This window comes from Plasmodium relictum (assembly GCF_900005765.1).
Source record: "Plasmodium relictum strain SGS1 genome assembly, chromosome: 4".
NCBI lineage: Eukaryota > Apicomplexa > Aconoidasida > Haemosporida > Plasmodiidae > Plasmodium > Plasmodium relictum.
This window is the reverse complement of record NC_041682.1, coordinates 618,846-645,558: the sequence shown is the minus strand read 5'-3', so window position 1 is coordinate 645,558 and position 26,713 is coordinate 618,846. Positions and strand designations below refer to the sequence as shown.

At 17.2% G+C, this 26,713-nt stretch overlaps 10 protein-coding genes across 10 annotated transcripts; 2 read left to right on the top strand and 8 right to left on the bottom strand.

Annotated features, from left to right (window-relative positions):
* Window positions 1–1,189: 1,189 nt before the first annotated feature.
* Window positions 1,190–2,323, top strand: PRELSG_0417700 (conserved Plasmodium protein, unknown function; the record flags this gene model as incomplete). The annotated part of the gene is made up of 4 exons (XM_028675227.1): window positions 1,190–1,575; window positions 1,651–1,813; window positions 1,927–1,996; window positions 2,112–2,323. The coding sequence occupies 4 exons, from the start codon at window positions 1,190–1,192 to the stop codon at window positions 2,321–2,323; spliced, it is 831 nt and encodes a 276-aa protein (XP_028531836.1).
* A 755-nt stretch (window positions 2,324–3,078) lies between these two features.
* Window positions 3,079–5,040, bottom strand: PRELSG_0417600 (conserved Plasmodium protein, unknown function; the record flags this gene model as incomplete). Its single annotated transcript, XM_028675226.1, has 1 exon — window positions 3,079–5,040. The coding sequence occupies one exon, from the start codon at window positions 5,038–5,040 to the stop codon at window positions 3,079–3,081; it is 1,962 nt and encodes a 653-aa protein (XP_028531835.1).
* A 308-nt stretch (window positions 5,041–5,348) lies between these two features.
* PRELSG_0417500 (dynein light chain, putative) lies at window positions 5,349–6,145 on the bottom strand (the record flags this gene model as incomplete). The annotated part of the gene is made up of 4 exons (XM_028675225.1): window positions 5,349–5,411; window positions 5,498–5,596; window positions 5,822–5,923; window positions 6,086–6,145. The coding sequence occupies 4 exons, from the start codon at window positions 6,143–6,145 to the stop codon at window positions 5,349–5,351; spliced, it is 324 nt and encodes a 107-aa protein (XP_028531834.1).
* A 536-nt stretch (window positions 6,146–6,681) lies between these two features.
* Window positions 6,682–7,899, bottom strand: AspAT (aspartate aminotransferase, putative; the record flags this gene model as incomplete). The annotated part of the gene is made up of 1 exon (XM_028680324.1): window positions 6,682–7,899. One exon carries the CDS (start codon window positions 7,897–7,899, stop codon window positions 6,682–6,684), a length of 1,218 nt encoding a protein of 405 aa, XP_028531833.1.
* A 1,344-nt stretch (window positions 7,900–9,243) lies between these two features.
* Window positions 9,244–12,027, bottom strand: PRELSG_0417300 (conserved Plasmodium protein, unknown function; the record flags this gene model as incomplete). The annotated part of the gene is made up of 1 exon (XM_028680323.1): window positions 9,244–12,027. The coding sequence occupies one exon, from the start codon at window positions 12,025–12,027 to the stop codon at window positions 9,244–9,246; it is 2,784 nt and encodes a 927-aa protein (XP_028531832.1).
* A 1,193-nt stretch (window positions 12,028–13,220) lies between these two features.
* Window positions 13,221–14,732, bottom strand: HT (hexose transporter, putative; the record flags this gene model as incomplete). The annotated part of the gene is made up of 1 exon (XM_028680322.1): window positions 13,221–14,732. The coding sequence occupies one exon, from the start codon at window positions 14,730–14,732 to the stop codon at window positions 13,221–13,223; it is 1,512 nt and encodes a 503-aa protein (XP_028531831.1).
* A 2,842-nt stretch (window positions 14,733–17,574) lies between these two features.
* On the bottom strand, window positions 17,575–18,648 carry PRELSG_0417100 (3'-5' exonuclease, putative; the record flags this gene model as incomplete). Its single annotated transcript, XM_028680321.1, has 1 exon — window positions 17,575–18,648. One exon carries the CDS (start codon window positions 18,646–18,648, stop codon window positions 17,575–17,577), a length of 1,074 nt encoding a protein of 357 aa, XP_028531830.1.
* Window positions 18,649–19,085: 437 nt separating this feature from the next.
* On the top strand, window positions 19,086–20,384 carry PRELSG_0417000 (ubiE/COQ5 methyltransferase, putative; the record flags this gene model as incomplete). Its single annotated transcript, XM_028680320.1, has 2 exons — window positions 19,086–19,206; window positions 19,396–20,384. 2 exons carry the CDS (start codon window positions 19,086–19,088, stop codon window positions 20,382–20,384), a joined length of 1,110 nt encoding a protein of 369 aa, XP_028531829.1.
* Window positions 20,385–20,750: 366 nt separating this feature from the next.
* PRELSG_0416900 (conserved Plasmodium protein, unknown function) lies at window positions 20,751–23,276 on the bottom strand (the record flags this gene model as incomplete). Its single annotated transcript, XM_028680319.1, has 1 exon — window positions 20,751–23,276. One exon carries the CDS (start codon window positions 23,274–23,276, stop codon window positions 20,751–20,753), a length of 2,526 nt encoding a protein of 841 aa, XP_028531828.1.
* Window positions 23,277–24,046: 770 nt separating this feature from the next.
* On the bottom strand, window positions 24,047–26,587 carry PRELSG_0416800 (conserved Plasmodium protein, unknown function; the record flags this gene model as incomplete). The annotated part of the gene is made up of 4 exons (XM_028680318.1): window positions 24,047–25,428; window positions 25,495–26,085; window positions 26,169–26,252; window positions 26,386–26,587. The coding sequence occupies 4 exons, from the start codon at window positions 26,585–26,587 to the stop codon at window positions 24,047–24,049; spliced, it is 2,259 nt and encodes a 752-aa protein (XP_028531827.1).
* Window positions 26,588–26,713: the final 126 nt, after the last annotated feature.

The following is a 26,713-nucleotide window of genomic DNA, read 5'->3' as shown; positions in this document are numbered from 1 at the left end:
TTTTAAATAATACGTATTTTTACATTTATTTTATAATTTTTATGAATAATTGTTGAATTGTAATGTTATACAAATCTTAATTTACTTATCAATAGTATCACAATTTAATTTTATTAGTAACTCATTTCACTTAATGTTGTCTTATAATATTTATACATTAACATTATAAGATATTATAAAATATTATTTTCGATTATATAGTCGTTTCATACTATTTTTATTGAAAAGAAAAAATATAAAAATAATAATTTCAATAGGAAAATATCAACAACTTTTAGTTCAATAACTCTAATTCTAGTTTATAAAATAAAACCATTATATTTTCTTAATTATGTTTACAGTAATTCATAAAATTCTTTTTATAGTTAATAAAATAATATTGAATTTCAAAAAGACAAAAAAAAAAAAAAAAAGAATAAAATATCATACATCCTAAAACATATTTAGATAAGAAATCCTAATTACTGCACAAAAATATTATCCAAGAAAATATAAAAAGTTACAGTTATATTATGCAATATATTATTATAACAAAAAAAGTATATGTACAAATGCATATAATTATATTTAGAATTCTTTATATAACTATTGTTAGAATTACTTCATTTAAAAAAAAATCATTTTTTTTTAATTTTATAGTAATACTAATATTTACAATAATGTTCCAATAAAAATATGGAAAACCAAAAGTGCTGTTTTATTCTAATAATCTATATTATTGTATAATAATCAAATTTTTCATTTTAAAAATTTTTGGTTTTTAAATTAATGAATATTTTCATTCATTTTTGATATATTTTTTGTATTTTCATTTTTATCTTTCATAAGAAATAATTGCATATACTAAATAACTTAAAGAATTGTACTATGTTTATCTTATATTAAAATTAATAAAAAAAAAAAAAAATTAAATATAAAAAACATATTAAGGTTTTTTTTTTCTCTGTTTTGTTGTATTAAATTTTATATATATATATATTTATTTATTTATTTATTTATTTATTTATTTATTTATTTACTTATTTTATTTATTTATTTACTTATATTTATTTTTTTTATTTTTTTTTATTTGTAATTTAATAATCACAAATAAAAAGTGTTGGAAAATATTCTAATTTGTCAAGAAAAAAAAAAAAAAAAATTGTTTTTATGTGTATACATTAATAAATACATTTTTTTTTCTTTAAAGATGCTATTCTTATACGTAGTTTTTGTTATAATTCCTTTTTTGATATTTTCTTTTTTCGTATATAGAAATGTGTCAAAATTTATTCATGAAAAAAATAAAAGAAATGAATTTTTTAGTTGTTTAAAATATGACAATAAACAATATGAAACATATGATAATTTTTCAAATAAATATGAAATAGAGAAGTATAAATATTATCTAAAAATTGAAAGAGGTATAGAAGCTAATTATAATACTGATATACTCGAAGAATTAAATGGTGAAATTAAAAATGAAAAATATAAACAAAATGTACAATATATAGAAAATATACTAGATGATATTTATAATGATACTAAATATATAGAAGACAATGAAGTTGATGATCCCCAAAATAATTGGATGAGGTTAACCTTTCTAATTCATTTTATATATATATATATATTTATCTAATTATTTTTTAATTTTATTTTCTTTATTAGAAAATTAGCAAATGAAGATGTAGTAAAATTAAAAGTTTTATTACTAAAGAAAGCTATTTGTTTTTTACCTATTTGCAATAAAATATTTCAAGACAAAAATAAAAAATATAGATTATATAATAATTATTATATTGATGATAACATGTCGAAACAGCTCGATGGAGTATTAACATTTATGAATTCATAAATTTGCATATATATATTTATACAATTATTTTTCATAATTTTATAATTTTTTGTTCTTTCAATTATCTATTTTTTTTTTTTTTTTATAAGCAATGTGACGATTTTTTAGAAGAATTTAACAGAATCATATTTGAAGCCAACTGTTTAACAAATAAATGGGGTACTCATAATAAAAAAAATACACATATATATATATATATATATATATATATATTTATTTATTTATTTTATGATATGCTCTAAATTTTACTTATTTTTTTAAAATTGTTTAGGAGAATCAATTATATCGGATGCATACAAAATTTATCATCACAATAAAGCAAAAGCAGAAGAAGAAAAAAAAAAAAAAGAAGAATTAAAAAATACAATAAAAAAACAAAAAATAAAAGAAAAAAAATTAAAAGAAACTACTGAAAAGGCTAATTTATTAGCTAATGAAATAATTGAGGTAAGACTAAGAAAAAAAATTATATTTTATTTATTATAAAAAAGTAAAAAATATGAAATATAAATTTTATTTTTTTTTTTTTATAATACAGGAGGAAAATACAAAAAAAAAAAAAAAGAAAAAATAAATAATTCTAAATTTATTTTATTTATTTATTTATTTATTTATTTATTTATTTATTTTATTTTATTTTATTTTATTTTTTTTGTCTGAGATTTAATTTGGGTCTATTTTTATAAATGACCGTATAATTTTTTTATTTTTTAAAAACATACATCTTTTTTATTAAATCTTTTACTATTTTTATTTTATAATAAATATATATATAGTTTTTAAAATATGCTATGCTTACAAGAAATAGCTTTTTCTTTTTTCTTTTTTCTTTTTTTTTTTTTTGTATAAACACTAATTTTTTTTTCTTTTTTTTATAAAGGATAATTATGCAATGTTGCATTCATATTTTTTATTCCTAAATTAAAAGGTGTAAATTTATGTTCATTACTATATTTTGTTTATTATTCATAATATTTTAAATTAGCTTTATAAAGTTAATTTAATTTTCAAGATTAGTTAAGAAGTGGATACTTCATATTATAATTAGATCCTAAAATTTTCTTTCTTTTTTTACTAATAGCAAATATTTAAATTTTAAAAAAATTCTTTTTTCTTTTCTATCTATATATATAACTGAGTACACTAGCAAATAATATTTTATTTTATATTATATATATGAAATAAATGTTATAAATTTGAATGATTTATATAGTCTATTTTATCATTATCACTAATTATAATTATATTATTTGGCTATTATTGTTTGTTCCTTTTATTTTTACTTTTGTATTTGAATTTTGTCTACTTTGTATTTCTAGTTTTGCTTCTAAATTATTTTTAAGAACATCATTTGTATTATTTATGTTATAATTTGTAAAAAAAGTTTCAACAGTTTCATTTTCCTTCATTAAATTATGTTCGTCTTCATTTAAAATAAAGTTTTGCGAATTAAAATAATTATCAAATAATTCATTATCATTTTTCTCTTTTTTATTGTTATGATAGTTTTTACTTATTATCTCATCTTTATTATATAAAAAATTATCATCTTCAGTTTGAAAATTTGTGAGTATTTCTCCATGTTTTTTTATTTTTTTATTTAAATCTTTTATTTTATGAAGAATCGATTTTATTATAATTTTCTTATTTATATTTTTTATAGCATCTATCTCTTTTTTATCATTTTCTATGTTTTTATGTTGTTTTTGAATTTCATTTTCATTCATAATTGATTCATCTAAAATATTTAATATATTAACTAAATAATTTATCTTCATTTCTTTGTAAAATAACATTTCTTTCATTTCTTCTTTTATATTTTTTAAGTTTTCTAGTTTTTTTTGCAAATGTGTAGTATCCTTTTTCAATAGCATATTCATTTTATACATATTTGTTTTCTCTTCAGATATTATATAATTTTTTTCTTCTTTTTGAAGTAGATTTTTTTTTATTGTTTTCAATTCTTCCTCTAGATTTTTAATTTTAATGTCTTTATTTTCTGATAAAGATATATAATACTCTAATTTCTCCTTATAATTATTTAACACATTACTTTCTATAGAGTAATTTGCCGGATTTTTTAATTCTTCTTTTAATTTATCATTTTCTTCTTTTAAATTATGTTTTTCATTATTTGCTTTTATTAATAGATTTTTTATATTAATATATTTAGTGTAAATATTATTTATTAAGTTTTTTTTTTTCTCTTTTTCTTCTTCATAATTTTTTGTTATTTCTTCCAATTTATGTTCGAAACTTTTTTTTATTTTTTCTTTTTCTTCTTCATGAAAAGTAACTTTTTCTTTTAAAAGTTTTTCATAATTTAATTGAGCTTCACTTTTCTTTATGATTTTAACATTATTTTCTTTTAAAAATTTCTTTTTATTGTTATTATTGTTATTTTTATTTACTATATCGACTTTATTTCTCATTTCATTTTTATTTTCCATTTGATCCCAGTTATTTTTTTTCTTCTCTACTAAATCCTTTTCTTTTTTTAAATCAAATATATTTTCAATACAATTATATTTTTCATATTTTTTTTTAGAATTATTCCTTTTTTTATTATTTTTGCATATATTTGTATTTTTAAAATCATTTTTTTCTATGCCTTTGTATTTTTGTAATTCATCATGGTAATTATAATATTCATTTTGATAACTGTCGATATGATTTAGATTTTCATCAATATTACTACCATTATCATGTTCTCCATCTTTATAATTATTACAAACAATTTTTTGATAATAGACATCATCATCTTTTTCATATTCATTACTATAATATATATTCTTAGTTTTATTTTCATATATATTTTGATAATTTTCATATTGTAAATTTTTATTTAAACTATTTTCGTAATTTTTTTCTTTAATTTTAAATTTAGTTAAATCAAAAACTTTTTCGTAAGTGGCAGAATTGGAATCTGCAGAATTTTCATATATTTTATTGTCATAATTATATATGATAAAATCATTAAATGAATTTTTTTGAGAACATTTAATTTCTTCTTTTAAAGTAATTTGATTGAGTATGTTAAAATTGTCAAGCAAAATAGATGCTTTTTCGCACTTTTTAAAATTCATATGTTGAACATTTTTGTTATCATTATTACTCTCACTATAATTTGAATTTAAAAAGAAAGAATTTAATCTTTTATCTATTCCATCATATTTAAATAAGTTTGTTTTACTTTTATGCATCGTTTAATGAAGAAATAAATAAACTCATATTAACTTTATATAATATAGAAGAAAAATATATATATATATATATATTTGAGTATTTAAAAAAAAAAAAAAAATTATCCAATTAGACTAAGAAACGTATATACATATATTTTCTTTTGAAATTATAAAAAGTAATAAATTGTTTTAGTAAATACAAATATATATATAGAGAGAGGGAGAGAAATTTAATTAAGCAAATTTTTGTTTTTTTATAATTAAATTTGAAAATAAATATGTTTTCTTATTTATATAAGAATATCTTTTTTTTGGGGGGGAGAATTTCAGCATTTAAAAACAACTATTGCTAAATATCCTTGATAAAAACAAAATAAAAATGAATTTTCCTATAAACAGAAATTTAAAAATTTAAATAAGTTTAAATATATATATATATAAATATATATATATGTACATATGTATATATTTTAACTTTAGCAGAGATGTTAAAAGAAAATGATTCTCCTATTATACATATCCATCCAACACCGAAATTTCTATCTAAAATTTCTTTTATATTTTTTATAGCATTCTAAAAAGAGAAATAAAATAAATATTTGATAAATGTAGAAAGTAATAGACAGTATATAATTTAATAAATATATAATAGTCAAATAATAAATACTAGACAAAAAAATAAAAATTAGCAATAACGAATATATGCTAAATATAAAAATATATAGAATATAAATAATAACAGTATAAAAATTTGGAATACAAAAATAAAAAAAAAAAAATATATAATAGGAAATAATACTTCAACATTAATAACATTAGTATTTGCATTGGTAAACTTATCTAATACTCCAGTTATTATATCGACGATATTATTTTGATTATAATAAGGAATATCAGATTTCTAAAAAAAAAAATTTTATTTTTTGACTTATTTTTTTTTTTTCTTGTAAATATACTATATTTGTTTAGAAATAAATAAAAAATAAATTATTATGATTTTTTATTTTTTTTTTTTTTAACAAAAATAAAAATCTATATATATTTTTTTTTTTTATTTGAATACTCTAATTAAAAGACTTTGCATATGTTTCTTCAAATTTTGGTAGAAATTTTCTGAACTCATTTTTTTATGTGTTAACAAATAAAAATGTATAATATTTTTTAAAATTTTAGTATTTCATAAAATAACCTTTTTAATAATCAATAAAAAAGGAATTTATTTCTAAATATAGATTATTTATATATTATATCCTAATATTACATATAAAAATGAAATATAATGCTCTACAGCAAGAAGAAATAGAAAAAAAAAAATTATTATATATACTCTTATGTAAAATAAATATATAACAATTAAAAATATTATATATATATATATATATATATTTATATCTAATGAAAAAATAAATAAAATAAAAAAATTATTATATATATATATATATGTATATATAATAATTTTAGAAATAAACAAAAAAAAAAATAAATTTTTTTTTTTGCTAAATATGTGTCTAAATGTATTAAAGCAAATTTAATATAAAATAAATTTTTAAATCACAGAATTTAATTAAAAATAAAATAAATGAAATATAAAAAAAAAAAAAAAAAAAAGTTATTTATCTATATTTATTAAAATGTAAATATATATATTTTTTTTCTTGTCTACATTTCACTTAAACAAAGACATATTTTTTCTGTTATATAATCGACATTCTTTTGAGTTATACCAGATATATTTATTCTTCCATTATCAATTATATATATATGATAATCCCTTAACTTCTTGTAAATATTACCAAGAATTGGAACAAAAGAAAATATACCTTTTTGCTTTTTATAAATATTCCAATCATAATTTAAATTATATTTTTTCTGATAAAATTCTAGTTTATCAAAAAATAAAATTCTATTATTTTTAATACGATCGGATAATTCATATAAATCTTTTAACCATAAGGATTTTAATTTTTCATTTTTTAAAACTTCGCAAACGATTCTATTGGTATGAATAATAGGAGATGTGTAAAATCTTCTGATAAGAATACGTAAATTATTAAAAAGCAATTGTCTCTCAGTTTTGTTTTTACATACAATGTGTAGAGCCCCAGCTCGTTCACCGTATAATGACATGTTTTTAGAAAAAGATTGACATACAGCAAATGAAATTTTTTTTTCTTGAAATTTTCTAATTAATAGCACATCTTTATCTATATCAGAATTTCCAAGACCTTGGTAAGCAACATCAAATATAACTAAATGATTTTTTTCTAAAACTATTTCAGCTATTTCATCAAAATACATTTCTTCAATATCTGTACTACATGGATTATAGCAACAGGCCTGAAGAAGTATGCATGATCGATTTTCAATGTTTCTTAAATCATTTAAAAATGATTCATAATTTATATCTAATAATTCAGAATCAAAATATTTCAAATATTTTAAATTAAAACCAAATGATTCTATCATATAAATATGATTTACATATGGAATGTTTGTTACATATATACTATCAATATTAAAACCCTTTAAAAATTCCAATATTATAAATATAGCACCTGTACCCCCTATTGTCTGAATAGAACATATTCTCTTGTCTCTCATATATTCTGAATTTTCTCCAAAAATTAATTTTTGAGTTAAAATAGAAAAATCTTTAGTACCATTACTTAATAAATAAGGTTTTTCCTTATTTTTTTCTAAAATTAATTTTTCTGCTTCTAATACACTTTTAAATACATGTAACCCCCCATCTTCAGTACAGCATATACCTATAGACAAATTTACTTTTTTTTCTGATTTATCCTTTGTAAATTCACGTGTGCTTGTTAAAATAATATCAGGTTTACTATCCTTTAAATTCGACAATACGTTTTCCATTTCTTTTTTTTATATTTTCTTATTAATATATATATATATATATATATATAATAAATTAATTTCAAAAAATTATATCAATAATTAAAAAAAAAAAATTGTTAAAAACAAATTATAATAATTTAAAAAAATAAAATTTTACAAATAAATAATTTTGATGAAAAAAACTTGTGACTAAATAACTTTATACTTGAATATAGATAAATATATTTAATTAATAAAAAATTAAACAAAATATTATCTACCTTAAAACTCTAAATAATAATAAAAAATATTCAAATTTTGCTTTATAAAAAATTAAAAAAAAAATATATAGAATAACAGATGATGCCAAAGTATTTTTTATATATAAATTTTTATATGAATTGTTTTTATTTTTAAAATTATAATTGTTTCATAAAGTTAGAGAAATTCTTATTTAAAAAATTAAGATAAAATTTTAAATTCCTTAATGTAGGCATTAAAAGCATTTGTAACTATTCTTTTCGCTTTTACTTATTTTGTTATAAATTTATACAAAAAAAATATTTATGTATTTTGAAATACTTTATATTAATTATGATATATATAAAATAAGAAGAAACTTATTTGAAATTCATTTTTATTAATGCTTTATCTTTAAAATATTAATTTGCATAAGGGTACTAATTTATTTTATTTTTTTTTTTTTGGATGATCAAGGGAAATATTTTAAAAAACATATTTTAAAATTCTTTATAAAAATTCTATTTTTTTATATATAAATATAAGCAATTTTTATTAAAGAATATTAAAAGTATTTATTATTATAAGAATACAAATAAAACAAAAAATTAAAGTTATAAAACATAGATTACAACTAAATAAAAGTGTTATGTAAAAACTACATATAAGTTCCTAACACAATTTTTTGTATTTTTTTTTTTTTTGTTTTTTTTATATTAATATGTAAATTTATAATTCTAAATTATAAAAGTGTATAAAACTAACTGTTAATTAAAAAAAATATGAAAAAATAAAAAGAAACAAATTATTCATTTTAATTATTTCAAAAAATATAATTCAATAAAAATATATTTAATAATTAAAATTAAATGTAATTAATACATTCATATAAAAAATATACTTAAAAAAATTAACACATATATAATGAATGATTACAAATATATAAAAAAAATTTTAAAATAAATAAAAAGTATCTAAAATTAAAATACATCATTTTAAAATAAAGTGGAAAGGATACACAAAATAAAAGCTGAAGCTAAATTTTTCATTAATAATACTATTTTCATTTCTTTTATTAACAAATATATATTTGATGATAAACTATATATATATATATGATTTTCTTTCTTTTTTCTTTTCATTTTAACGATAAACTACTTTTATATATTTTTTTTGTGTTATTTTTTTTATTATCTTTTTTTTATTAGAGTAATTTAATGAATTTTTACAAAAAATTCTATTTTTTTTTAAATTATTTAATCTGTCGTTAAAATTATCAAATTCGATATCCAATTTTTCCTCATTATTGTAAATCTTATTTTTAGTAAGTTTTTGTTCGTAAGTAGAATTATTTGCTTTATTAGTATCTAATCTTACTTCAAATAAAGAAAATTTTGATATATATATTTTTTTACCTTTGTAAAATATTATTTTATAAAACTTTTTTAATTTTTGTGCGTAGATATTCCAGTAGTAATTAATAATTCTTTTGTTATACACTGTAGTTCTTAATATTTTATTTAATTTTTTAATATTATCTTTTACAATATTTATATTTTTTGAAAATAAAATATCATATATATTTTCAAAAAAATTATTTTTTTTTTTATTCATTATTATAAAGGAAGATTTTTTAATTTCTTCTTTTTCTTCATCATGTTGCTCATTTTTTAAAGAATTTAATTTGAATTTCAAGTTATTGTATTTATTAATACAAAAATTAATAAAATTATAATATTCATAATTATTTTTAAAAATATTTAAATTAATATTTTTCATAATATTTTCATAGCCACTATTATAATTTGTTAATTCATCAGATTTTGACAAATGGTAATACAAACTTAATAATGAAGGGCTGGATAAATATTTGTAAAAAAAATTAAAATTTTTGCAATATGTCTTTGTATACATTTCTATTACCCAATGTATGCCTTGTATATAATTTTCAACAATTTTCTTTTCTTCTTCGTAATTCATTTTATTTTTATATTTTTCTTGATAAACCTTTGTCAAATATATTTCCATTTTCATGTCTTCATTTTCATGGTTTCCATTAAATACATAGTTGCATTTTTCATTTGAATTAATAATTTTTGTTTTATCCATTTTATTACTATTCCTATTATTTACTTCCCTGCTTTTTATTTCATTATTTATTATGTTACTTTTACTCTCGTCATTTATTTTAGGTTCTTTTTCTCTTATGCTAAATTTTTTTTTTTCCTTTTCCAAATAAGAGCTTTTATTTTTTAGTGAATCGTCACAATTCATCTCTTTAATGCCATTTGTTTCCTTTTTGTTGCTATCAAGTATTTTTGAATCAATATACTTTATATATGAAGAAAAATTATTTTTTAAGAGACTATAAGCTGCTATATGCATCGAAATTTTTTTTTTTTTTGAAGCAGCTGAATAGTAATATTTTTCATTATTTTTAAAATATGTCAGAGTACATTTATATAAATCATTTTCTTTAATAATTTCTATTAGTATATCATCCTTTTCTATTATACGTTTACTTATTAATTCATTTAAGAAAGATAACGGAAGACAAGAATAATTTTCTTTAAAAATATTTTCATTTGTATTTGTGCTATTATTACTAGCATCTTGACTATTATAATTTAAAAAATTATTAGAAAAGCTAATAATTTTCTGTACTTCATTTAAAAAAGTTAAAAAGTTTTTTTTATTTAATACATAATTTTTATTTAAAAATCCACAGTATATTTCTTCATTTTTAATTTTTTTAATTTTTTCTAACATCTTAAAATATGCTTCAAAAAAAATGCAGAAATTTCCTTCTTTAATTTTTGGTAGGTAATCATTTCCTTTTAAAATAAATAAAATCAATAAATCTCTTTTTATAAATTCAAAAGATTGAGGATATTTATTTAAAAATAAATTAATAAAAGTACTTAAATTATATAAAACCTTTATTTTTTTTTTATTTTTTTTTAAATTTCCTATTAATTCATCCTTATTATTCTTAGTAAAATTACTTTTTTCATATCCCATTAGATGATTTTCCTTCTTATTTTTATTATCACATATATTCATATTAAATGTTTGATATGTATATATAAATATGTTATGTATATTGTCTAAAGCTAAGCATTGTAGTAATAAGTCTGCATCAGCACCAACTATAACAAATGATTCTTCTTCTACATTTTTATAATATTTTTTATTGTCTCCAGCAAATATATTAATATCTCTTTGTGGTTTATTTGAATTGTCATTATTTTTATTATTCGTTTTTTTTTTGTTCTTTTCGATATAAACATAATTATTTATCCAATTCATAAGTTTAAGTTCACCTTCTCCTATTTCTTTATCAGTAGAAACAAAAAATTTTACATTTTCATACTTCTGAAGTGATGATAAATATTTTACAAAATTCACAAGAAAATAAGAAATTTTATTTATAAATATACTTCCACATGTTATATCATTTATATATTTATCATTTTCAGAAATATGCAAGTTTTCATTTTCTTGTGATTTCACCTTTGCTCTTCTTTTTATTTGTAATTTCAATTTTGAAAATGGGCATATTCCGTCAATCGCAAAAATAACATTTTTACTAGGATGAAACTTTTTCAATACATTTTTTATTAAGATAGACAATTTAAAAAAATAATTGTCATAACTAATAAATTTCACGTTTGCTTTGTGAAGTAGTTGATTTAAATCAAATAATAAATTATCTACTTCAAATATATTTTCCTTTTTTTTAGTTGTATTTATTTTAATATTTCTTTTAAAGTTTTTTATATCAAGTAAATTATTTTTATGAACAACTTTTACACAACTAGGAAAGTTGTTAATTAACCATTTATGTAATCCGGGTATACCGCATTTAGCTAATAATGAAAATATAAAAAGAAAAAATAAAGATTTTAAATTTATATATTGGAGCATATCATTATATTAAAAGAAAAAAAAAAAAAAAAATTATTTAATTCACATTTTTTTATTTAATTTTTAATTTTTATCTTTTTATTTATTCATTTATTTTATGTTATAATAAAACTTATAATAAAATTAAAACTTTTTTTTTTTTCTTTTTAGCATATATATGTAGCGCTTTTTTTTTTTTTTTTTTCTCTCATTTTCATTTAATAATAATGTATATGAAACATTATCATGAAAAACTTTTTAGTAAATATAAAATTGATAATGTAAATAAGAAAAAAAAAAAAGTTAAAACAATTAAACTGTTATGAAATTTTATTACTTAAATAAGAAATTTTTTTTATAAATTTATAAATGATAAATATCTTAAATGTCCCTTCTTTTAAATATATATGTTAAATTTTAATAAGTAATATTTATAAAATAAGGTATTATTTTTTGTCATTTAAAATTTTATAAATATTTTCTTTTCAATGGTTTACACTATCAATATTTGATAGTTCTTTTATATTTCTTTAAATTATGAAATAAAGATATCTTTTCTTCTTTAATGCTTTCTTTTTTAAAAATTTTGTCATTTTTTTTTATTTCTACAAGATTAAATTTTGTATAGCATTCAACTTTCTCAAAATATATAAATCTTCATTTATTTTCCCATATTTTTTATTTTATTTGAATAACTATGAAAGGCATACATTAAAAAAGAACTTCAAAATAATATTAAAATAAATAATTTGTTTTCAGATGTAATACTTAGCGTAAGTAAAATATGTATGAAATCTAAACAAAAAAAAAAAAAAAAAAAAAAAAAAAAAATGCGTATCATTATTTTAATATATACCATAAATAATTCTTAGAAAAAAAATGTTTACAGTTGTTCTAATATATATATATTTGCCTTTTTTAATAAAAATTAAAATATTTACTAAAAACATTCTAATAATATCGTTAACTCATATGCATTTATGTTTACATTAATTATAAGAAACAAGCTTATTCAACATATATTTTTATCTCATTTAAAAAATAAAAAAATAAAATAAACAAAAAGAAAAAAAATTTTAATTAAATCATTGATATATTTCTTTTTTCTTCAAATGTTCATGCTTTTTTTTATTCTTTTTTATTTTATTTTATTCTTCTATTTCTTTTTTTTTTTTTTCTTAATAAATTTTAAATTAATTTTAATAAAAATGTATTTAAACTGCCTCCTTATTTATCATATGCTTTTGTCTTTCCTCCATTGAAATATATGGACTTGTTCCTATTTCATTTCCTTTGGTTTCTTTAACAAAAAATAAAACAAACAAGAAAGAAATAATAGACATAATTGCAAAAATAATAAAAAGAACAGATGGAGATTTTTTTATGATAACATCTGATGGAAATACAACAATAATTGCACATAACCAATTTACTAAAGAAGCCAAACTTGCTGCACTATCTTTTATTTCGGATGGAAACATTTCATGTAAATAAAGCCACAAAACTGGACCATAGGACACAGCAAATGAAATAATCATAACAAAAGTTGCAACTATTGAAAGCATTTTTACGAAATGTGATTTTCTATTAATTTCATTAGCAATAGCTGTTGGTAGATATGCAACAATAATACCAGCGCATCCCCATAGTAATAAAGTTTTTCTTCCTATTTTTTCAACAATATAAATAGCTGGGAATGTCATTAAAAAGTTAATTACGGTCATAATCACACTTAAAATAGTTATTAAATTTTTATCCAAAAATTCCTTGTATAATTCATTTGAGTTAGAAACCAAAACGTTTATACCTGTTAATTGTTGAAATCCTGATAAAATACAACCCAATAATATAACATATCTATAAGAGGGGATTTTTAATGCAGCTAATAATGATAAAGAATTTCTTTTTGCTGCTTCATTTTGTTCAATAGCTTCTTGAATAGCTTTTAGAGGTTCATCAACATCATCAGTTCCATATATTTTTTTCAAAATTTTCTTCGATTCTTCTATTTTCCCATGTTCAAATAAATAATATGGTGTTTCTTCTTTAAAAAAAAATACTAATAAGAAAATACCTAAAAGAGATATAAAAGATGGAATTAAAAACATTAATCTCCACCATATTTTTTCAAAGTTAGATAACGGATCCTTTGACTTTGCATCAGGACCACTACCCATAGCTAATCCCAATAATACAGCGATAAAAATTCCAAAAGTAATACATAATTGATGTAAAACACCATATGCTCCCTTTTTATCTTTATGTGTCATTTCTGATATATACATAGGTACACTAACAGTAATTAAACCAACACCAAAACCACTTAATAGACGAGCAAATAAAATTGTGTGAAAATGATGAGTTATTGACGTCAAAATACTAACAATAACAAAAAAATTATAAATTACTAGTAAGGAAAATCTTCTTCCATACTGTACCAAGTAACTTGAAAAACCACTACCAATAACTGCACCAACAAAAACTGATGCTAATAAAAAGGAACTTTGTATTGTATTTGTATCACAATTTAATCTATCAACACCATTACACCATTCAAATTCAACAACTATAAAATTTTTTATAGTATTTAAAACACTAACTTGATACCCAAATATAAAAGATGCTATACATGCAGATAATACATATTTAAATGAGGTATTGAAAAACTTATTCTTTTCTAAACTACCAGAAGAGCATTCCGTTTTATTATTATCATCTATCTTCATTTTATTAAAACGGTACTTTATATAAATTATTTTTAAAAATTAATATTTACGAAATTTTAACTGCGTTGGATATACAACAGCATAAATTTTTATTAAATAATTAAAATTATCAATAAAAAAAAAAATTTTTTTTTTAATTTTTTATCTACAATTAATGAAATAAAATTTTCTTTTATTTATTCCTTAATTTACTAAATAATTTTTATATTTTTAAGTTTTTTTTTTTTTTTATTTTTATTTTTTTTATTTTTATAATACTTATGTTTACATATATATAACATATGTATTTATATATATACATATATATATATATATTTATAGAGAGAGATTTATATTTATATATATATATATATGAAATCTTTATTGTTTGATAAATTTTTTTCTCAGTCCACTATGTAAAATTTTTCAAATCTTAATTTTTATTTTTATTTTTTTTTTTTTTTTCTATGACTTGTTTTCTAGGAGAGAACGTTAATTTTTTGATCCATTAACATGCATGAAATTCTTCTATTTTATTTTTTTTTCTCTTTTTTTTGTTTTTTTTTGTTTTTTTTTTGTTTTTTTTTGTATTATTTTTTCTATTTAGATAAACACTTAATTTTATATCTAATTTTTATTTCTTAATATTATTTTTCATTTTTTTTTAAAAAAAATTTAGTATTTCTAATATATCTCAAATTTGATTTTTATCATGACATATTTGATTTTTTTTATAGCCTTGCTATCGTATTTCTCTTTATGTTATCCTAATTAACAATTTTCTATATTTTTTCTTATAAATATTTTATTATATTGCTTTTTATATTGATTTAAGCATCAGTTTATGCTGATACATTTAAAAAAAAAAAAAAAGTATAATACAATTATAACATTTATATTTATTATCTTTTTTTAATTATAAATATGAATTCATATATTAATGTAATATTTGTATAAATATTATTATATATTTTAATTGTTTAAACATTATAAAATAATGTAAATATTAAAAATATATTTTTATTTTAAATTAACAAAAAAATGTAACATTTTTTTTTGTCTGAGAAAATATATATATGAAGATAGTAACAATAAAAACAAGAGTAATAAAATATTTTTATGAATATTATATTTTAATATAAAAAAAATTGAATATAGTCAATAACAAGAAAAATTCCTATATTCATATATATACGTGTGTATATTAATAAGTTTAAAATTATAAGAACAATATTATATTTATTATTTTGAAAACATAAGCTTCAAATTATTACTTAGAAGATTAGTATAAAAAAAAAAAAAAGTTTAAATCTCGAATTTAGAGAAAAAAAAATATAAAAAGACAATATAATAAAAAGAATATAAGAAAATATTTTGCTTATTAAATATAAAAAAGTTGATATTATTTGTAACTTTTTAATTCAATAATTGAAAACTAAAATATCTCGAAAATAAGAATTTATTTTAAATGCAAAAATAATTTATTAAATAACACATGCTTTATGAATTATATAATAGTGCATATATATATATTTTTTATATTTAAGATAGCTTGTGATTTATTTCATATATTTCTTTTGGTTATTTTTAAAAATATATTATTTGTATTCTTTTTTTTTTTTTTTTTTTGGTTTAAATTTATATGTAATATTTTTTTATTATAAACTTTACAGCTCTAGGTCTTTAAAAAAAATGAAAAAGTTTAATAAAAAGAGAGAAATATATATATATATGTAAGGAATACTCTTTTTATTTAAGAAGAAATAGAATGTCATATTTATTACAAAAACATATAGTGCATTATATATATTTTATTATATTTTTTTATTTAAAGAAGAAAAAAAAAAAAATGTAAAATAAGTGTGTAATATAAAATATAATCACACACTTCTTTTAAAGATACATTTAAGACTGCCTAATAATATTATACCTTTAAATAAATATAAAAGAAAATTAAGAAATATTTCTTTTTTAATTCCTTATGCATTTGTTACTTTTTTTTTTTTTTTTTTTTTTATATATGTTCATTATTGAAATAAAAATATATTGTAATATATTCTTTTGATTTAATTCATTTCAAAATAGAGTAGGATACTTTAAAAAAGTATTTTTTTTTTTTCCGAATTCTCCTTCTATTTATGCACACAAAAAAAAATATTTAAAAAATAAAAAAATAAGTTTACTTTCATTTATTTAAATATATTGCAAAACTATTTTAAGAATTTGCAAAAAAAAAAAAAAAAAAAAAAAAATTAATCCTTTTCTGTTTTATTAAAAAATTTGAATCTTAGAAAAAATATATAAAGAATATGTCAATGCTCTTTGTTGTTCCCTTTTTTTTTTTTTTATCATATATTTCAAATATTGATATTTAAAATTTTTTTTTTTTCATATATTATTTCCTTTAATAACATTAAAATAATTATGAAAGTACTTAAAAAGTGAAAATTTTACTTTCCTCTGCCTTTTTTTCTTTAAACGTATATTCATTTATCTAACTCTGGCAAGATAACGATATTTTTTTATCTGCTATTTTTTTAAAAGAATTTTAAAAAATAACATAAAATAATAATTAGATATAAATATAATATTAAATTTAATTAAATAGGAAAAAATTTATTAAAGTATAATTAAAATCATTGAAATACATATATATGAAAAAGAAAAAAATGAATATAAAAGGGAATATACAAAAAAAAAAAAAATACCATAAAAAAAATGTTAGAAAAGTTAAAAAAGTATCTACACGAATAATATAATATTTTTTGCAATAAGATACTAAAGAACAATATTATACTGTTAATGATTCAACAGTTTCTTTTTTATTAATACTGTCAATCATTTTATTTATTTTAATAGTTTTTTATTCATTTATTTTATCAATTGAAGGATTAGAAAATCCTAAATTGATATAATTATTACCAGAAAACCCTAAAATTATACATTTGACAATATCACCTATTTCATATTTGTGATTTAAGTAATTTGTTATTACTCCATTTTTACTTAAATTTAATTTAACATAAATTTTTAAGTTATTACAAGAAACAATCATGCCATCAATTAACATACCCTTTTGTAGTTTTTTTTCATTTTTTATGTGAGAATTCAAAAATTGATAATTAATATATTTTTGACTGTTTTTTATTACATATTTAATTAAATCTATTTTATGCGTATCTAGATTATTCACATTTTTTTTTTCTGTATTTAAATCTGAGAAAGTATTATTTTTTTCATCAATATTACTTAATTTATCAATTAGAATTAACATTAGTGATTTTAAATATAGTACATCTTGAATGGCATACTGAATTAACTCTTTTGAAATTGGTCTTTTTAAATAAATTTTTTTGTCTAATGAAATAATTTTATGAAAATATATTTTCTGATTATTATTTAAAAGTAAACATTTGAATAATAAATCATCATAGCTTATTTGATATAACTCTTTTTTCTTTTTTTTTAAAAATAAATTATATGCTACTTGCGTATCAAAAATATTATTTAAATTAATGTTATATTGATTATATAGTATAGAACAGTCTTCTCTGCAATCATGAGTAATCTTAATTATTTTTTCATTTTCTAGCAATTCTTTTAAATACATAATAAATAAGTAAGTATTATCACATCTATATAAATCAAAAATATAAATATCCTCTGTACATATTTGTATAATACTTACTATACCATTTTTGCCTATTTTATAGCCCTCTACATCCAAACCAATGAAATTAATTTTTTCATTTAAATTCTTTCTTATTTCATTTATATGTTCTCTGCAATTTTTTGAATCATTTATATAAATTATATTTTTTTTTAAATTCTCAAAATAATGAGCTATTTTACTATTTATTGGCAAGCTTAGATAACCATATGAAATATTATTTATTTCTCTTTTAAATATTTTATTTATATTAAAGTATCTAAACATCTTTATCAATCGCTCCACCAATTATATGTATAGATATAATAGATACACTTTTTTTTTTTTTTATCCTTCTCATTTATTCTGTAATTAAATTCCTCTTATAAGTTTCATTTTTTTTTTTTTTTTGTCACTAATGAAAAACACAATAAAGTATAATTTTAGTTTATATAATTTATTAAAAATAAAAATAAGATTTTATATTTTTAATATTTTATTTGGTTTAATAAAAATTTCTTTGTGGCATACCTTTTTTAAATTTATTATTATTTTAATGAATTGTAAAAATATATTAAAAAAAAAAATTAACAAAATAGAATTAACAAAATTAATATATATATATCTTTTTTTTTTTATTCTTTATTTTTAATAAATATTATAAAATAAAAAAATACTTTTAAAATACATTTATTTTTTTTTATTTTTAATGAAAAAGTAGTAAAATGAAATTTATTAAATTTTTGAATTATGATTATAATCGTTTTAGTAAGAAAAAATTTGGAGGATTTTTAAGAAGAAAAGTCCATTTATTCAGTACAAATAATAGCCAATTTAACAATGAAAGTAAAAACAATGTTCTTTTTTTTAAATTTTATGTTGTATAAATATATTTTGCATTTATAAATTCTATAATTATATATTTATGTAACGTCTTATAATTCTCTCATTAGAAATAACTCTTTTTTTTTTTTTTTTTTTTTGTAATGAGAAATAAAATTTTTATTAATTATTTTCCTTTTTTTATTTTTGCAGAACTGTATAACTTCGGTTTTCAAAAAGTAAGTGAAGAAATAAAATCAAAACTTATTCACAATTTATTTAGCAACGTATCAAATAAATATGATATTATGAATGATTTGATGAGCTTACTTTTACATCGATCTTGGAAAAATGAGTTAGTAAAAGAATTAGATATTTTTTTAAAATATTATAGTTATAATATACATGAAATATGTAAGAATAATAAAACTTTTTTAAATGAAGAAATACTAACAGAAGAAAACTCAGTAAATGACAATGTAGATTATAATAATATTAAAAATGAAGAAAAAGAAATACATGAGAACAAAAATGATACTGAATCATTAAGTAAAAAAAAAAGATTACATAACTTTTATAAATGTAAAATATTAGATTTAGCTGGTGGAACAGGAGATATAGCTTTTCGAATATTAGAAAAATCCAAGCATTATTTAAAACAAAATAATGAAAAATTTTCTGATAATTTTTATCAAAAGTATATGCCAGATATAATTGTATGCGATGCAAATAGTGATATGATTAATGTAGGAATAAAAAAAGCAAAAGACTTAAATTATTATAATAATATAACTTGGTTAATTGAAAATGCAGAAAACTTAAAATCTATTGAAGATAATTCAATAGATATTATTACTTTATCATTTGGTATTAGAAATTTTACTAATATTCCAATTGCTTTAAAGGAAATTCATCGTGTTTTAAAACCAGGTGGACGATTTTTGTGTTTAGAATTCAGTAAAGTAAATTGCGATATTACAAATATTTTTTATAAATTTTATTTAAATAATTGTATTCCATTACTAGGTAAGTTAGTTGCTAATGATAAAGATTCTTATAAATATTTAGCAGAAAGTATTCAAACCTTTTTAACTCCTGATGAATTATCTCAATTAATTTATGAAAACAATTTTAAAAATATTTCTTATACTACTATGACAATGGGGATTGTTGCTATACATTCAGCATATAAATTAAATTAAATAAAACATATATTGCATATATATATATATAATTATTAATTTATAAATACAAATTAAAATTTAAATACTAGTAAATAAATATAAAATCAAATATGCTATAAATTATTCAAACATCAATAATTAACTTAAACTGTATTATAAAAAATGTTAAAATATTAATAATGTACATAAGGAATAAATAGAAATAAATATTAAAATATTTAAAAATATATACATTAAATTAAAAATATTTCAATTATATTAAATGAAAATATATATACACAGAAATTTTAATATTTTTTTCTTTTTTTTTTAAATTCGATAATAAATATAAATGAACATACAAATTTTTTTTAATGGTAACAATAAAATAAAATTATCTTTATCTTATTTTGAATCCTTTTTATTTTTTATATAATCTAAAAAACTCGTATATTGTAATGTATTAGAATATTCACTAAGAATATCATGAACAATTTCATTTTCAAATGTTTTAATTTGCAATTTGGTTTCTTCTTTTATGTGCTTGTCCTTTTTCTTAATTTTTTCTTTTTCTTCATTCTTCTTTTCCTCTGGTTTTTTTTCTTCTTCTTTTTTCTTTTCTTTTTTTTTTTCTACTTTTTTCTTCTTTTCTTTATATTTTTTTTTTTTTTTTTCATTCTTTATTGATTTAAGTTCAGGAGGAATCTCTGTTAAAAATCTTTCATTGTCAATAATTAATTTTTCATTTTCAACATTTCTTTCGTTCTGAGTTTTGTTTTTTTTATTATCACTCTTGTAATTTTTATTAGTACTTTCTTTCATTGTCTTATTTTTCTTTTTAGCATTACATTTATTATTTTTTATCATTATTTTTGCAAATTCATTATTTTCATTTGCTCTTACTCCTTTTATTAATTCAGTTTCTTCATTTATCTTTATCTCTTCAATTAATTCATTTTCTTTATTTATCTCTATTTCTTTTATTAACTCATTTTTCCCATTTACCTTTAATTTTTCAATTAATTCATTTTTCTCATTTATTTCTAATTCTTTTGTTAATTCATTTTCTTCTCTTATCTTTATTTCTTCAATTAATTCACCTTCTTCATTTACTTTTACTTCTTTTACTAGCTCTGTTCCTTTATCTATCTTTATTTCATCAATTAGTTCACATTCTTCATTTACTTTTACTTCTTTTACTAACTCTGTTTCTTCATTTATCTTTATTTCTTCAATTAGTTCATTATTTTCATTTATTTTTGCTTCTTTTACTAACTCGGTCTCTTCACTTACCTTTATTTCTTCAATTAATTCATTTTCTTTATTTATCTCTATTTCTTTTATTAATTCATTATTTTCACTTACTTTTACTTCTTCAATTAGTTCATTATTTTCATTTACTTTTACTCTTTTTACTAACTCGGTTTCTTCATTTACCTTTATTTCTTCAATAAGGTCACTTTCTTTATTTATCTTTATTTCTTTTATCAATTCATTTTTTTCATTTGCTTTTACTTCTTCAATTAATTCACTATTTTCATTTACTTTTACCCCTTCAATTAGTTCATTGTTTTCATTTAATTTTGCTTCTTTTACTAACTCAGTGTCTTCATTTACCTTTATTTCTTCAATTAATTCATTTTCTTTATTTATCTCTATTTCTTTTATTAATTCATTTTTTTCATTTATTTCTATTTCTTTTGTTAATTCATTTTCTTCTCTTATCTTTATTTTTTTTATTAATTCATTATTATTGGTTATCATTGTTTTTTTTTTTAAACTTTTATTTCTTTTTTCCTCATAATCATCACTTATCATTACATCGTTTTCATAGAATTTTTCTGTTTCTTCATTTACTTTATCGAAAAATAATTTAAACTTCTCTTCATTGTAATTCATGTTTTTTCCATATTTTACATATTTTTCATTATGATCTATATTTTTTAATACATTTTTATTTTTAGTTATTTCTTTATTATCCTTTTTACATTCTTTTTCTATTAGACTTATGTTTTTCAGTTTTTTTTTTTTTTTTTCTTTTTTTTTTTTATCTTTATAATCTTTTTCTCTCTTTTTTTTTATAAATATTGTATTATCTTTTTCATTTTTATTATCTTCCTTATTTTCTAAATTATCATTTATCTTTTTTTCTTTTGTATTTTTATTTATTATTGTGATATTTAATTCTTTATTTTGTATACAATTATGTTTATCATACTTTCCCTTATTTTTCATTTTTCTTTCCTCTATTTTAAAGATTTTTGATAAACTACTCTTATGTATTTTACTATTCTCTGATTCACTATTTATTTCATTTTTAATACACTCCATTTTATTCATACATAAATTCATATCATTTCCAACATTAGGTTTTCCTAAATTTGAAGAATTTTTAGGATTTTCTTCTTTTCTTATCTTAAATTTTTTTTTTCTTAAGCATAATTTCGACTTCTGTGATCTATCATAGCTAAATAATTTTAATCTTTTATTATTATTTAATATTGAATTTTTATATTTTATAACTTTTAGTAATAGTAATTTCTTTTTTAATTCTTTATCTTTATTTATTTTATTTTTAAACTTCTTACTTTTCAAATAATATTGCAATCTCCATTTGTTTTTTTTAGTAATTCGTTTATCGTCCTTTCTTATTTTATTCAATTTTAAATTACTTTCGAAATCATTATTTTCTACAGTTATCTTATTTAAGGAAACATTTTCATTTTTAAATTCATTTAATTTGCATTTATAATTAAAAAATTTTTTGTTTAAGAAATTCTCATAATCTAATAAAATGGATAATTTATTATATAGGTCTTTTTTATTACTGTTATATAATTCAATTTTTTTCTCACATAAATAAATAATTTCGTTTATTCTTTCAACTTCTTTTGAAAAAACGTTAGTATTATTAACATTGAAGCTATTCATATTGTTTTTTAATTTTCATGTTGTTCTTATTCCCATCTTTTAAGGTTATATTTTTATTTTTAAATTATTTGTTTATACCTTTTTTTTTTCTCTTTTTTTGTCTTAAACAAATAAGTTAAAAGTTAATAAAAAATATAAATAGATAAAAAAATTCAAAATAAAAAAAAAAAATAAAAAAAATTAAGGTATTTTTATATATTAAAACATTAGTTATAATAATTGTCTATAATTAAATTGTATTTTTTTTTTTTTTTTTATTAATAACTTAAAATTTATCGTAAGACAATTTATTACTATTTTTTATTTTACTATGTACAATAAAATAAAAAAAAAAAAGAAAGAAATTTATACTTTTTTGTTGAAATAAGAGAAAATATAAATAAAATATTTTTTTTATATTAAAAAAATAAGTTAAAGTTTATAAAAAAATAATGAAAAACAAAAGAATTTTTATTATTATTAGGTATAATAATTAAAATATGAATTATATAGAAAATCGATTATTCATTTTATTTCTAGCATAAAAATTTTATTAAAATTATCAAAATATTTATTTATTTATTTTTTTTTTTTTTAGTTTCATATAATTCTATTATTAAATAGAACTTAAAAAAATAAGGTAAAAAAAAAAAAAAAAAAATAACCTTAAATAATATAAGTTTAATAGATTTTTTTTTTTTTCTTCCTTTATATTCATTTATTTAAATTTATAATATTAAAACTATTATTAACTTAATAACTCTATAATATTTTAGTGTAATATTTTTTTATTAGCCCTTTTTATTTTCATGTGCATCATTTTCAATTTTTTTTGCATTTTCGCACTCTCCAAAAAATACGCTTTGTTTTTCTTCATTTAAAATTATCCTTCCTTTATTTTCATTGAAGTCCATTTTTTCCTTTTCTATATTTGAAACTATTTTTTCTTTTTTTTCATCCTCATGAAAATGTATTCCTTTTTTTTGATCATATAAATCTAATTCTTCATTTTCTTTATATAAGTGTATCTTTTGGTTTTCTTTACTTAAAATACTTTTTTCCTTTTTTTCATTTAAGCTACTATTTTCCCCTTTTTCATATAACAACGTTTTTTCTTTTTCTTTATGTAAGTCTGTTCTTTCTTTTTCATTTATTCTATTTTTGTTCCCTTTTTTATCAATATTTCCATTTTTATTACACTCAATTTTTATATTGTTTCCATTGTTGTTTTTGTTGTAATTATTTCCATTTTTATTCATTTTTTTTTCACAGTGAATTTCAGTGCCATTCTCAATAATATTTTTATTTTTTAATGCATGTTCAAATTTACATGCATTTTTCTTTTTTTTTTTATCATTAATTTTATCTTTATTTCTTTTTTTCATGGAATCATAATGCAATTGATTTTCAATATTTTTTTTTTCTTTATCTTCAATAATTTGATCATTATTCATACATATTTCTGCATTTTCACTTTTATTTTTTTTATTTTTATTAGAATTCTTTTTTTCCTCTTGTTTCTTTTCAGGAATGGAATCATCTATGTTAATATTTTTTCCATAATTTTCAATAGTTTTTTTTTCATCTTTATTTAACATGTTATCATTTCCTAATTTCCTTTTTGTTAGTATATTCTCTCTCTCTACTTCCTCTTCACTATATTTTACTTTTTCATTTTGCACAGCATGAATATTGTTTAAATATGTTTTATTTAACTCAAGAAGTTTGCTATTGTTATTTATATCTACACCAGTTTCTCTTACATTGATAGATATTTCATTTTTTTTAAATAAATCTTTATCTTTGAATGAAATATGTGTACCATTCCCTTCATTATGTTCAACCTCACTTTTTTCATAATCAAAGAATGCACGAAATTTTTCATCTGCTTCATTTTTTTTTTTTTTAATATTAATAGGTGTAAGAAAATTGTGATAGTAATTTAAGTTATTTTTAGAAATATATAAATTTTTATTATTTGAATAATTTAATTTTTTTATATTATTACACCATTTTCTTAATGACTTTTTATTGAACATGAATGAGTAACCACAATTATATTTCTTTAGATGTATTTGCAATCTTTTATTTTTTTTTATTATATCTTGAATTATTTTATTATCCTCTTTTTTATTTATAATATATTTTTTATATATAATATTATTTAAATAATCTGAAAAAAAAAAAAAAATGAAATTAAAATTAAAATTAGGGGATACAATAATTTAGTTACACATACCTTTATATAAAACTGAATTAGATAAAATCTTTTCCTTATTATTTTTTTTTAAATTTGCATGCATACAATTAGTTTCACTTGAATTGCTGTTGTATTTTTTCTTACAATGATTCTTACTTAAATATATCATATTTTTATTATTAAAATATATTTTTTTTAAAATATTATTTTCCTCTTTATATTTTTTACACAATTTTTTGTAATATTTTTTTAAAATAATATATTTTTTAGTTAATAAATTAATTTTTTTAAATTGTTTTCTATTAATTTTATTTTTTCTATCATCATTACTATGATTCTTGCCTGTTTTAATTATATCAACCAATTTCTTATTTTCATTATATTCTTTACAAGAAAAATAATTCAATATGTCATAAATTTTTTTTATTTCAGTTAAAAATAACTTTAAGTTTAGTGATATTAATTCCTTTATTTCTTCATGTTCAATTTTTCTCATCAAATCATTTATATCTTTTGTTTTATTTATTTCTTCAGTAATTTTTATATTTTGAAGAATATTTTTATTTAAATCATTTGCATTTACTTTGTATTGTTCTATAATGAAGTTTAAAATAGTAGAAAATTTAGAATCTTAAAAAAAAAAAAAAAAAATTTTATTATAATCTAAGTTACATATGTTGTATACTTTTATATAAAAATACTTTTGAAATTACCATTCTCTTTTAATTTTTCAGTGTAATAGTATTTAGAGCTTTTATCATTATAGTCTTTTTTATATATAGATGGATTAATATTATCTTTAAAAACAAAAAAATTAAAATAAAATAAAAGTAAAAATAATAATGAATTAAAAATTTTGAAAATAATGAAAGATGAGAATAATAGAATTAAAAAGAAAAAAAAAAAAATGCATGCCTATAACTATTGAACTATGTGTTTTTAATTCCATTTCCATGTCTGATGAATCATATATTTGAATAGTTTCATCACTATTACTTTCATTTTGTTTTATTATTTCTAATTTTTTGTTAGAATTATAATTCAACGTATTAATTGAATATTTATTTATTGCTTCACTTATTTTTGATGAAAAATTGTATGTTAAATAATCACATGGAAAATCATTATTCATCTTTATTTTTACAAAAAAATATATTTTAAAATAAATAATATCATTTATTTTATTTTTTTATTTTAAATTAAGATTTATAAATTAAAAGATTTAGAATACATCATTAAGTATTTACTTTATTTTTTT